Source organism: Plecotus auritus (assembly GCF_963455305.1).
Source record: "Plecotus auritus genome assembly, chromosome: 4".
Classification (NCBI taxonomy): Eukaryota; Metazoa; Chordata; class Mammalia; order Chiroptera; family Vespertilionidae; genus Plecotus; species Plecotus auritus.
Genome location: NC_137775.1, coordinates 132,118,181 through 132,132,453, shown reverse-complemented (window position 1 = coordinate 132,132,453; position 14,273 = coordinate 132,118,181). Strand labels below are relative to the sequence as shown.

Genomic DNA, 14,273 nt, shown 5'->3' with positions numbered 1-14,273 from the left:
ATAATTCCTCAATATCAAATATCCAGACAGTAGTCAAATTTACAATTGTCTCATAAATGTTATGAAAGATTGTTTTCCTTTTTGCTTTTATAATGTGTGCAGTTTGTTTGCTTGAAAGTGGATCCAAATAAAAACTATACAATGCAATTAACTGATACATCTGTAGGCTCCTCCTACATCGCTTCAATTTTTCCCTTGTACTCCCTTTGCTGAAAAACTGGAACTCTAATCCTGCAGAGTTTTCCATGTGGCATGAGGTGTGGTATGCATCCCACCCCAATGGTGCAGTTAACATTTCTGTCCTCTGATTATACTAAAAATTAGCAGTTTTATCTAGAGAGACTTGATCTGACTGACATTCAATTTTTTTGGTAATAGTATATCTTAGGTGAAGTTGTGTCCTTCCATCAAAAAATACATTGCTGAATACTTCTTTTAAATGTTACACATAAAACTGCTAGTTAACTTTGCTGTAATCTGGCTTTAGAACAGCTACATAGCTTATTCTGATTGGCTGTCTTAGAGACCAAATACATAGTGTGCTACTGAAAGTATTTCCATTTCCTTGAAAAGGGTCAGGAATAGATGTAAAGCAGGACAATCTCAAACCAAGGATTTATTTGCATTTTGAAATAAAGCCTACATATCTACCTATTCCATGCAAACTCCTAGGGAACAAAATAGTTTCCTAATTCTTAGGATTAATAATGATTACTGAAATTATTAAGTAGATATCAATAATAATAACAATAATTTCAAACCTTCACTTGAACTCATAAATGTTGGAATTAAAACTGCATGATGACCAATTCAAGAACTATTTATGGGAGACTATTTAGGTAATAAGTGGTATTAACAGCTTAATGTAAACTGTGTTTTAATGTTAAAATCAGTATATACAAATTTTGTATAGTTTGGTAAAATTCCAAACATACCTTTATAAAATAATATAATAAAATGTTTGATAAGATTTTTCAGAAGTCTATGAAGAGGGTAGGAACTAATTTTTTAAAATTGAGATTTTTGTTAAAACTTATCTGTATTATTTCAAGAAATAACCATTTCTGCAATATAAGATAAACAAGTCTTTTCTAGCAATTTTTTAAATTCAAATTTACAAAAACATTTTCTTTTTTAAAAAATATATTTTATTGCCGAAACCGGTTTGGCTCAGTAGATAGAGCGACAGCCTGCGGACTGAGAGGTCCCAGGTTTGATTCTGGTCAAGGGCATGTACCTTGGTTGCGGGCACGTCCCCAGTAGGGGGTGTGCGGGAGGCAGCTGATCGATGTTTCTCTCTCATCGATGTTTCTAACTCTCTATCCCTCTCCCTTCCTCTCTGTAAAAAAATCAATAAAAAATATTTAAAATATATATATATATATATATATATATATATATATATATATATATTATTGATTTTTACTGACAGGAAGGGAGAGAAAGTTAGAAACATCGATGAGAGAGAAACATCGATCAGCTGCCTCCTGCACACCTCCCACTGGGGATGTGCCCGCATCCAAGGTACATGCCCTTGACCGGAATTGAACCTGGGACCCTTCAGTCCGCATGCTAACGCTCTATCCACTGAGCCAAACCAGCTAGAGCTATTTTCATAGTTTAAAAATGTTAATATAATATCCCTAATTATCAAAGCTTATAAAAGGGTATGCGCATGTAAAGCTAAAGAGACTAAGTAGCCAAAGATCTAGGACTGGAAACAGGGTCTGGATTCCCAGCCTATTCTTATTTACTATTCTATAGCCAACTATAGCATATTGTATGGTGTCTCTCCAGATCAGGGAATAGTACAGTAAATTATAGCAAAAGAATCTGATTAGCCATCACATAGCCACTTAAAAGATTAAAGGGTAATTTTATGCCAAAAAAGTACTGAAATAAGACTTGTAAATCAATAAAGGGATATACTCCAGAAAAAGAATTTGTACATACATATAAATGTATAATTAGCCACCTATCAGCTTTAATATAAAAAACATTTGTCCCTAGCTGGTTTGGCTCAGTGAATAGAGCATCAGCCTGAAGACTGAAGAGTCCGGGTTTGATTCCAGTTAAGGGCACATGCCTGGGTTGCGGGCTCAATCCCCAGTAGGCGGCGTGCAGGAGGCAGCCGATCAATGATTCTCTCATCATTGATGTTTCTATCTCTCTCCCTCTCTGAAATCAATAAAAATATATATATTTTTTAAATACAACAAGAAAATAAACCACTCGGCCAAAGACTCTTAATACAAAAAATGCTTTGTGCAGCCCCCTTGGGAATAGCATGTCAACTGTGAACAAAATGGTTCGGAATCATTATATTACTAATAGTGCATTGGATGTACGAATACCTTTCAACACAATCTCAATAAAAATACTAAATGTAAAAAAAAAGTTCTGAAATCATACAAATGATAAGATACTGGAATCTGTTGACACTCCAAGACTAGAATACATTGACATGAATTATAAATTTTAATAAAAATCTTTCAGATTTACCATAAAAACAAGTGACAACTCTTGGACTTCAAATTACAACGAAAGCATAGTTCTCATCCAGTTAGAGTACACCACTACTTGAGTATGGTAATTACATGAATGTAAACAGCACAACCGGATATGCTACAGTGAGTAACAAACTGTTAAGTCAGAATCCCACATCCAATCTTTTTTTTTTTTTAATGTTTTTATTGATTTTAGGGAGAAGGGGGAAACAGTGACCAGATTTTAGGGAGACAGAGAGAAACAGCCTCCCATTCAGGACAGAACCCGAAACCTGAGCATGTACCCTGGCTAGGAATCAGAAATAAACCAGCGACCTTTTGGCACATGGGAGGAAGTGCAACCAACTGAGCCATACCAGCCAGAACCCACATCCATTCTTGACTGATCCTAAGATCTTTTTCTAATATACTACTAGTATATATAAAAGGGAAATAGTATTTCATATAATTTCTTTTGGGAGACAAAGGGGAAAAAAGGTCTGTATTTTACCACCTTAACAAAGTTTCATTCCCACTCTAGATATCTTCCTATGCTCCTGCTTATATATGGCAAAAAATAACACCCTTTCCAAAATACCATTAAAATTGATATGTTCTTTCTCATAACAAAATTACCTACAATCAATTTACCTGTCACATCAGGTAACTGAGATATTCCCCTCAATGCCAGTGCCCAGGCAAGTCGAACAGTGGCTTGCAGCCCAGGCAGTTTCCAAGGCTGTGAGTCTTGAAGACGAGAGTGAACTGATGCAATGTACTGTCTCTCAGTCAAGAGTGGAAGTTGATGAATCATATCTGAAAACACAAAAATAGACCACTATGTGAAAAAATAGAAAAATTATCTTTTTAATATATTTTATTGATTTTTTTACAGAGAGGAAGGGAGAGGGATAGTTAGAAACATCGATGTGAGAGAAACATCCATCAGCTGCCTCCTGCACACCCCCTACTGGGGATGTACCCGCAACCAAGGTACACGCCCTTGACTGGAATAGAACCTGGGACCCTTGAGTCCGCAGGCCGACACTCTATCCACTTGAGCCAAACCGGTTAGAGCAAGAAGTAGAAAAATTTTCACTTTGATATACAGAAATGTCTAAAAATCACAGAATTCTCATCAAATTATGATTAACACTAAGGTTTGACAAACCAAAAACTGTACACAAACTAAAAACAAAAGAAGAAATCAACAATAATCCTAAATTTTAATTTTATTATTTCCAGTGGTTTGTAAGTGTACTATAAATAAATTAGAAAAATAAAGTGCTACTCATGTTCTCTGTACATAAATTCTAAAATATAAATCAATGCTACTTAAATATCAAAACAGAATCTTACTAGATATAAATAAGTCTGAATTTAAAATACTAAATAAAAACTGACCAAAACAAAGAATGCAAATTGCAAACAAGTACCTACCCTGATTGTAACATAAATGAAATAGCCAAATGATAATTAAAGAATTTTCAATTTAACTTCAGTTGTACTATGGTACCTCAAAGCACAGAATTCTGAATAAAATTAATAATATATAAATAATGGGAAACACCACTGACTACCCAAGAATTCATTTATTTTACTTCATTATTTTATATTCATTTTTTAAAATTTATTTTAATTTTATCAAGAGGAAGGGGGGTGAGAGAGAAACATTAATTGGTTGCCTCTTGCACGCACCCTGACCAGGGTTTGAACCCACAACCTGGGTATGTGCCCTGGCTGGGAATCAAACCCACCATCTTTTAGTGTATTGGACGACACTCCAACCAACTGAGCCACATCAGCCAGAGCTCTTATGAGTTCTTTTGATGTCATCTTGTGAACAATTAGTTCAGTGATTCCCAACCATTAAACACATTCTTTAATTTCCTATACTTTCAAAGTTTCTGTCTACTATTGTACATGCACTAATAATTCACTTCTCCCATTTATTAATCAAAGATATACAGAACAGAAATTATAAATGAGTTAATCAACCTCAACACCTGAAATTGATACAATTACAACCTAATGCCAAAACCTTTGATTATTATTCTATGAAACTTCCCAGGCATGTCATTAAGCTTTGGAAACTCCCAACTTACAAACTTCCATTAATACAGCCTACCCCTACTTAATTCTGTGCATCATTGCATTCACTACAGGAAATCTGACCAATGCGCTAGTTGGCAGCATTCCTATAGGAGCACAGGTGCTGCTTATTCTATGACACACAGTCCGTGTGACAACTTGATTGGAAAAAAGGGGCAACTGTGTTTTAAATAAGCCTTTCCTAGTGGCTAAGGATAGCCACCAAAGATGCGTGGGAAATGTCCATTCTCCTCACATACCTAATGAGAGGAGAGGTGGATGATACAATCAAAAGTGAACAGGGATAATTGTTGGAATAATTATAAATATCTATGACATTAAATGGCAATAATCTTCCTTGGTAGAAATCATTTTTGAGGTCCTCAGTTCTAAGCAGTAATTGGTTATGGGATTAGCAAGTAAAAGTTTACCTACTTCAGAGAAAACATAAGTCAAAATGATATATTACTAAAAATGAGTTATTCTCCCTTAGAATGTTTTCATAAAAGGTTTGAAATGTGAATAAATAGTAAAGAAACAAGCAATTAAGTGTAGCTCGTGAACATGTGTTACAAAACCTTTAACACATTCCCATTCCAAAATCCAAAAGGACAACAGAAACATCTAGTAGGATTATAATTGTTTTTTAAATATAATCTTATATCTAAACAAGTATGGCTGAATTGCACACAAAGGAATAAAAAGTATGATTTTTAACTTTAGTAGCTAAAATATCACCCTTCTTAAATGTTATCTCCACAATTTTATTAAGTATAAAATAGTGTATTAATAGGTATAAAACCCAATACCATCACGCTCCTCTGTGCTTTGTTCTATGAAACTGATATCAAAGCAGTACAGAAGTGCCATGAGAAGAGCCAGATTCACCGCATCCAATGAGCCATTAGCCTCAACTGTCACTCTTTCCAAATGTCCAATAAGGAGCAGAGTGTCATCTTTGCCTAATGGTGACTGGCAAGCCCAGGAGAAAATGCTTTCTGCCAGAGACTGCCTGCACTCCTTGATGAGGTCAGAAACCTAGAAATAAGAATGCATGATTAAATATGTATATAGTAAACATGTATCAAATAAAAGTATATCAATAAATCACAGTGAAGCCTGGTCTTATTCCAAAATCTCAACTATCTTTTTTTATAAAGGATAACTAAATAAATGTATCTGACTCCTACAATCTCATCTCTGGAATTCTGAACAAACCATATTGTTAATTCCTCATTCTTAAGTTTCAAGCTCCTGTGTGGGATCACCAATTTCTTGAAAAGTTCATTCCAAAAAGAGAACCAGAATGGCACATAAGGGACTAGAAAGAACCTAAAACAACCACAAGTCTATTTTTGCAGACACAGCTGCCTACACACTAAAATACATATTACTAATTTTCCTATGCCTGCACTAAAAGAATGTTCTAATTGTCATGACTTTTCTGCCTCTGAGATTTGACAACCCATTATCTGATCTTGTTGAAAACTTGCCTCTTTTCGATGCTTTTCACTACCCAAACCTCTCTCACGCTGTAGTTTCTCAAACTCATTGTTCACATCAATCTGTGACAGCAGAGTAAGGACTTTGTAAGTCAACCCTTGCTCCATTAGTTCATCTGTAAAGCGTGTTGTCATGGAAACCAGTTCTGGACTGTAATGAAAAGAAATCAATAAACAAAGTTATAATGAATAGTAATGGTTATACTTCCTCATCAGATGGATACAGCACTTTTTTGACAATAATTGCTGCATTACTGGAAACAACCAGGATGAATTATATCCTAGATCTCTTCATCCTTTTTAGATCACTGGGTTTCAATAAGCTTCTAACCATAAATAACTGAATTATTTTTTATTTGTAAAAAACATCAAGTACATTTAACTTGTGTCACTCGTGGCAGAATAAGGTAGTATTTATAACTTAGTTACACACATTACTTAAATTACATATATGAAGGAGAAATTTTTATTGTTTCTATAATTATAATCCTTCAAGTAATTTCTGATTAACCCCTGAAATCCTAAGAAGCAAACAGACCTGAGTTCGAGGGTCCATGTCTTTCCTCGTCTAGACTGTATCAAGGCTTTCAGAGAGTTCGCAATGCATCGCTTTCCATCCCAATATAGAAGAACAGCTACTAATCCTCTGGTGAGGCCAGGAAAATGTGGCTGCTGGTGCTCTCCTAGAAAAGAAAGTTGAGAAATAATTCAGTAAATAAGCACCTGTGTTCAGGATGAGACAAAAATCACTATACCAATGTTCAAAGAAATCACAGACTCTCAGAGCTTAAGGGGCCTTAAGGGCCCTCTACTTCAAACGTCTATCCACTGTTTTATTCTCTTTCACCTGAAATCTTTCAAATATTTGGAAGTTTCTTCCCCTAGAGCCTTTTCTGAAACTTAAAAAGCCTTTTCTTGTGTTTCATCTTTACTCACCCTTTTAACTGCTCATCTTTGAGTAAATTCTACTTTGCATTTTTTAAAGCACCCTGCCTATAATTTGTTTCATTTCCTATGGCTTTTTTCTCCCCTTAGTCCAATCACTCCTCCACTCCATTCCCTTCTGTTCCCCAAATTCATCTCACTGCTTCATACCTCTCTCTGTACAGGCAACTGCTTCTGTCTGGATGCCCTTGGTCCTCCTAAGTGCACACTTATTCCATTTGATATATGTCTTCTCATTTTTACACCTACCTTCAGCCTCATGATATTTGTGAAGACTTCTCTGTTAAACCCAAGGTCAATTTAATCCTCTGCCCTCCAGATCATCACTAAATCATGCACAAACCTGCATTAATGCACTTAATGGTGTCATAAATATTTGTATCCATATTTGTATCCATGTCTTTCTCAATTAGACTATGGGCTCTTTTACACTAGTTGAGGTTTTATTCATCTTTATATCCCTAGAATCTTAACATAGTGCCTGGCATATTATATGTATAAAATAAATGTTTGTTAAATAAAAGTTCTGAGTAAAACTCAAGCATGTCCAGTTAACATCTCCATCACAGAATGGAAATTACCTTACCTCTTCTCAATATCATACTTCTTTTAATGCAGCCTTAGTTCAAAAGGTCAAAAAGGGATTTTGGCAGCCACATGATATCTTTAGACATATTAGACTTTCTTTCAATTAAAATGCCTACATGGCTTCTTCACATGGCTCCTCTGTCATAATTTGAATGAACTGCTTATTTTATGGAGATTTCCATCTTTTCTCTCTAAAGCAGCCAGGGAAATAATTTCAAGGCTATTCCAGATTATATCAATCTTCTGCTTAAAGCTCCTGCCTACAACTTCCCATTGCAATTAGAATAAAATCCAAATTAATTTTCATGGCTTGGAAGATTACATTTCTGTTCTATCCTGGTCTTCCTTCACTCTCCCCATCACCTAATGTTCCCACCACAGAGGTCTTTTTGTCCTTTTGCAAGCCTTTGTTCTCACCTCAAGCACTAGAACACCTTCCCCCACAACTCTGGCATTTGTCATCATGCAGGTCAGGTCAAATGTCTCAATCTCAAAAAGGTCTTCTCTAAGTACCCTATTTATAGTTGCCCCATCTTTCTACCTCCTACTGCTTTATTTTCTTCTGAGAACTCAGTGTTATTGAAATTATCTTATTTTGTCCTATTAGCAGAATTACCCCCTCAAAAAGAAACTCCAAAAAAGCAGTGACCTTATCTTCTTACTTATTATATGACAATAAATGCTTTGTGCTATAAAATTTCTGAGATGTAGCCAATGATTCTTTGCCAGTGAACTACCATGTAAAAGCTTATCTTAAAAGTTAAATTACTTTTAACACTTCCGGTGACTAAACTAAAGCTTTCCATTAGCCAAAGAGAAACAAAAGGAAATTATTTTGAATATAGTTTTTCATGTAAACAACATCCTTAAAAGCTATTCTGGAAACTGAATTATATTCTACTCTAAAGTTCGAGTGAATAATTTTATAATATCCTTACCACCTTACCATAGGTTCAGTTAAACTTCAACCTACCAGCTAGGAGAAGCTCAACAGCTGCCAGTTCTCCAATGTCAAAAAGGTCACTGAGGATAAAGGCCTCTTTAATGAGCTGCTCAGGAAGAAGTCGGGTACCCTGTTGACCCTGGATGGCGACTCCCTCTGTGCTGGCTTTCTGAACCTTCTCATGTTGTTGAACATTTTTTGGCTACAATGGTAAAAACAAATAAGATCATGTAATAAGAAGAGTACATTGAAGACAAAGGTCTTAAACTGTTACCTAAAGAAATTTATTCATAAGGCAGCCCGGTAACATGACAAAAGAAGTACTTCTTAACAGATAATCTTCAATTAGACTTTTATGAGGTAACATTTCATATCACCTTCACCTTTTTATACTATTACTACCTTCTCAATAATGGCTCCTGCTGAACTCTGAACTATAAAATTTTAAGAAAGCACACAAAATAGCAAACTATTTTTCAAGTGTCTAAGGAACTTTTCTAATATTCTTAAAAAATTAAAAAATAAGTTCATAAAGTGGGAAATAATAAATGGACATATAAATTGTTGAATTAGTTAGTGGGCTAATAATGGTTTATTAATATAGTATTAAAAACATAGTCTTATCCCCAAAAAGGTCTTACAACTTAGTTCAAATACTTAATGAATGACCTAACGAATTACCTGATGGATCATACAATCTTAGAAATTTACACTTTACAAAAAAGGCCATTTAATCTGACTTCTTTATTAACAGATGGGAAAACTGATGCCCAGAGAAGTCAGACACTGATGCCCAGAGAAGTCAGATGACTTGCCCTTGGGCCTAAACCTCCTGTGGCAGAGCCAAGACTAGAACTCAACTCAACTGGCTAGGACTCTTTCTAATAAGAATAGCTAAGAAAAAAAAAAAAAAAAAAGTTAAAAAGCAAAAGGCCATTCCTGATAAGACAAATTCATAAACAGTTCTTATATGATCTTGTTAATCTATAGAAGAAAATTGCTAAACAGCAAGAAAGTGAGTTTCCAAACACAAATCCCCTCCACTTAAGTACTCTATTCCTAGATGAAAGGATTTCAAGATGCAGTAACTAATGATATGCAAGCACTGATTAGTTCAGCTAACACAACTCATAGAACATTATGAAGAGTTAAAATTTTGAAGTATACCTGGAAACAAAAAAAATAATCAATCTTACTGAACTTAGATGTATTAACTTTAAGTCAGAAATTCCAAGGAGGCTGATTTTTCTAGAATATACTGAACTTTCTAAGTTGTACTCAAATATTATTAAGATATCTCCTAGCTAGAGATACATCAATATTAACTTCTTTAGAAAACAAAAAGAAGACAACTGCTTCTATAAATAATTACATTTTTAGAGAAAACTTGAATCAATGGACCAGAACAAATAACATATTCATTTACATGCATTAAGAGTTTACATGTTCCTTCGATCTTAAAAAAAAAAAAAAGCAAATCCAAGAAGCAAAAAAGAAAATTTCCTACTGGGTTTCTGAACAATGAGATGAAGTCAGGTTTATGTTTCTTCAAAATCATGTCAAGAAGGTGGACAGCTTCAGGTTGTCTTCTCCAAAGGACATTTCCCACTGTTTGCCAAATGTCTTTATAAGGACCCCATAGACTAGCAGCTTAAAGAAAAAAAAAAATAAAACCAGCATTAAATAAAACATATATTTGGAAAATAATGTAAGGTGTTATCTATACACTAGAGGCCCAGTGAACGAAATTTGTGCACGGGGGGTGGGGGGGGGTGGTATCCCTCAGCCCAGCCTGCACCCTCTCCAATCTGGGACCCCTTGAGGGATGTCCGACTTCCCGTTTAGGCCCGATCCCACTGGCTGGCTCCCAACCGCTCGCCTGCCTGATTGCCCCTAACTGCTTCTGCCTGCCAGCCTGATCACCTCCTAACCCAGCCGTGGGAAACTACGGCCCGCGGACCGGATCTGGCCCGTTCGGCTGTTCTATCCGGCCCGTGGAGCTGAAAGAGCGGAGGGTTCTCTTGCTCTCCCCTCCACTCCTTTACTTTGAATTTATATTAGTTCACACAAACACTCCATCCATGCTTTTGTTCCGGCCCTCCGGTCCAGTTTAAGAACCCATTGTGGCCCTCGAGTCAAAAAGTTTGCCCACCCCTGTCCTAACCACTACCCTGCCAGCCTGATCGACGCCTAACTGTTCCCCGGCTGGCCCGATTGCCCCTAACTGCCCTCCCCTGCAGGCCTGGTCCCCCCTAACTGCCCTCCCCTGCAGGCCTGGTCCCCCCTCAACTGCCCTCCCCTGCAGGCCTGGTCACCCCTAACTGTCCTCCCCTGCTAGCCTGGTCGCCCCCAACTGCCCTCCCTTGCTGGCCTGGTCCCCCCCAACTGCCATCCCCTGCAGGCCTGGTCACCCCTAACTGCCCTCCCTTGCTGGCCTAGTCCCCCCCAACTGCCATCCCCTGCAGGCATGATCACCCCCAATTGCCCTCCCCTGCAGGCCTGGTCACCCCCAACTGCCTTCCCCTGCAGCTCTGGTCCCCTCCAACTGCCCTCCCCTGCAGGCCTGGGTCCCCCCCCCAACTGTCCTCTCCTGAAGGCCTGATTGCCCCCAACTGCCCTCCCTTGCAGGCCTGGTCCCTCCCAACTGCCCTCCCCTGCTGGCCATCTTGTGGTGGCCATCTTGTGTCCACATGGGGGCTGCCATTTTTGACCATATTGGGGAGGCCATCTTGTGTGTTGGAGTGACAGTCAATTTGCATATCACTATTTTATTAGATAAGATTTTAATCATGCTCACAGCTACTTTTAAATATGCTGAGCTATACAGTCAAACCAAACACTAACATAAAAGCATACATATTAAAATTCTCAAGCAAAAATTTATTGTTTTGTAGAGTAAATCCTGACTTTAAATTGCAATATCCACCGGACCTGGTTTTGCCACTTTAGTAGCTGTGTGACATAGAGCATGAAAATAACCTCTTTACACTTCAGTTTCCTTATATATAAAACTAGAGGCCCAGTGCACGGATTCATGCACCGGTGGGGGTCCCTTGGCCTGGCCTGCGGGGATAGGGCCCAAACCGGCTCTCCGACATCCCCTGAAGGGTCCCGGATTGCAAGAGGATGGTTCTTAGGTGACGCACCCCGGAATCAAGCTCCCTCCTCTCTTCTCCCAATATTATGTCACTTTCTCTCTGTATCTGTCTTGCTTCTTTCATCTCACTTTACCTTAAGTTTAGCGGTAACTGACAACTTGTGGGCATTTAGCTGCAAAATGCATTTATTTAGCAACCCTGCTCAGTGTTAGGCTCCTGCCCAGGCCCTTCTGCCCAGGCGGAGGCCTGTGGCAGCAGGAACCTCCTTCTTCCCATCTGAGCTGCTCCTTTGACTCCTTCCCTCCCCAGAGGTTGACCTGCTGGCGCTACTGTCCGCCCAGAAGGAGGGAAGCCGCAGCCAGTTTCCCAGCCAAGAGTGGTAGTGGGGAAATTCGCTGCCTCCACTGGAAATCAGTATTAAGCGGATGGGCCAGCACAGGCACCAGACGTCAGGGCCACAGCCAGTAGGTCCCGCATGTCTCATCACTTAGCTAGTCAAATCGAAAAGTTTCTGTAAGGGCCAGACCCACGACCTCTGCAATAGGCTAGAGGCCCGGTCGGGAGCCAAACCCAAAGTGGGGAGCCAATGGGCTAGAGCACTGGTCGGCAAACTGTGAGCCCCACATGAGGCTCGCGAACCGCAGTTTGCCGCTCTGTTGACTAATGAGTTTGCCGACCACTGCGTAAGGCATTACCCTTACCCAGAAGTTTTGACTTCAGGTTAAAGACATTAGTACATTATTAAAATGTTTTTTAAGTGTTTTTCCCTAAGGCAGTGGTCGGCAAACTCATTAGTCAACAGAGCGGCAAACCGCAGCTCGTGAGCCGCAGTTTGCCAACCACTGGGCTAGAGGCCCGGTGCATGGATTCATGCACCAGTGGGGTCCCTCGGCCTGGCCTGCGGGGATTGGGCTGAAACCGGCTCTCTGACATCCCCACAGTGGTCCTGGATTGCGAGAGGGTGGTTCTCAGGTAACAAACCCCGGAATCGGGCTCCCTCCTCTCTGGTTCCAGGTGCATCACCCGAGAACCACAGCTGCCAAGTCACCGCAACTCGGCAGCTCCTGCATTGAGCGTCTGCCCCCTGGTGGTCAGTGCGTCATAGCTACGGTCAGACAGTCAAATGGTCGGTCACTTAGGCTTTTATATACTAGTATATAGATAGGAACATCATCCACTTCATATAAAGAGATACACTGAAAAAAACCCAAGATGGCAGCAAAGGTAAACACCTAAACTGCTGCCTTGCACAACAATATCAAAACTACAACTAAAAGACAAAACGGACACCATCCAGAACCACAGGAAAGCTGGATGAGTGGAAATTCTACAAATAGAAGAAAAGAGGAAAGCACATTGAGACTCAGAGGAGCTACAAAAGGCTGAGGTACGGAGACTCGCACGCGGAGAGGACAGGCGGCTGTGTGCACGGGCAGCTGAGTGGGCGGCTGGCTTTCTAAAACGGGAGGGAGAAGGAAGCTCCCGACTGCGCTGAACTCCAGTCCCGGGCGAGACGCTGGGAAACCAGACTCATTCGGGGGGAATCTGGACTGTCAGGAAAAGAGAAAGCACACTGAGACTCGGGAGCTGCAGAAGGCAGAGGTCTGGAGGCACGTGCACGCAGAGAGGACTGACTGCTGAATGCATGGGAGGCTGAGTGCGCGGCCTGCTTTCTAAAGCAGGGGGGAGGCAGAAGTTCCCGACTGCATTGAACTCCAGTTCTGGGCAAGTTTCTGGGAACCCCGACTCATTCATAGAGAAACTGGACTGTCTGGCAATGGGCAAAACTTGAGGGCGGCTATCTCTCAGAGGTGCTTGCAGCGATTACCAAGGGACACTGAGACCCAGGGGCCTCATAGGGCAGGGCTGATGGGAAACCAAGGCTGTCTGCTCCGCCCTGAAACTCCGCCCCATCCAAGCTGAGCACAGAGGCTTTTGCAATTTTGCAAGTCTTGTCTCATAAGGCTGTCTCCAGCACAGAAGTTCTCCCAGCATAGACACAGCTGATCCTCACAGCCAATTGGCCTGGAGGTCAATTCCTCCCAGTGATACCAACCAACAATCAAGACTTAACTACAACAAGGCTGAGCACACAGTCCACAAAGGGGTGCACCAAGAGTGTCCACCTCAGGTAACTGGGGAGGCTGAGCCACTGTGCCCTAGAGGACACCTACCACACAAAGCTACTCTACCAACTCAGGGAAGCAACCAAAATGCGAAGACAAAGAAACAGATCACAAATGAAAGAAATGAAGGAAAACAAACGACTGGATATAGAGTTCAAAACCACAGTTATAAGGTTTTTCAAGAATTTCCTAGAAAAGGCCAATAAATTTAGTGACACCCTCGAGGATATGAAAAAAGACCAACTAGAAATTAAACATACACTGACTGAAATAAAAAATATTATACAGAGACCTAACAGCAGACTAGAGGACCACAAGAATCAAGTCAAAGAGTTGAAATACAAAGAAGCAAAAAACACTCAACCGGGAAAGCAAAAAGAAAAGAGAATCCAAAAATTTGAAGATAGTGTAAGGAACCTCTGGGACAACTTCAAGCGTACCAACATCAGAATTATGGGGGTGCCAGAAGAAGAGAGAGAGCAAGATACTGAAAA

General features: G+C 39.7%; 1 protein-coding gene across 1 annotated transcript in view; it reads right to left on the bottom strand.

Moving 5' to 3' along the window:
- The window catches only part of NUP205 (nucleoporin 205), a 94,067-nt gene that overhangs the window by 73,793 nt on the left and 6,001 nt on the right, over window positions 1-14,273 (bottom strand). The window contains exons 2-7 of the mRNA XM_080663423.1: window positions 10,063-10,205; window positions 8,586-8,757; window positions 6,618-6,762; window positions 6,071-6,230; window positions 5,387-5,615; window positions 3,138-3,302 (exon numbers count right to left, since the gene is read on the bottom strand). Of these exons, the coding sequence (XP_080519549.1) occupies window positions 3,138-3,302; window positions 5,387-5,615; window positions 6,071-6,230; window positions 6,618-6,762; window positions 8,586-8,757; window positions 10,063-10,205 (1,014 nt within the window). The remainder of the gene's footprint in view (window positions 1-3,137; window positions 3,303-5,386; window positions 5,616-6,070; window positions 6,231-6,617; window positions 6,763-8,585; window positions 8,758-10,062; window positions 10,206-14,273) is intronic.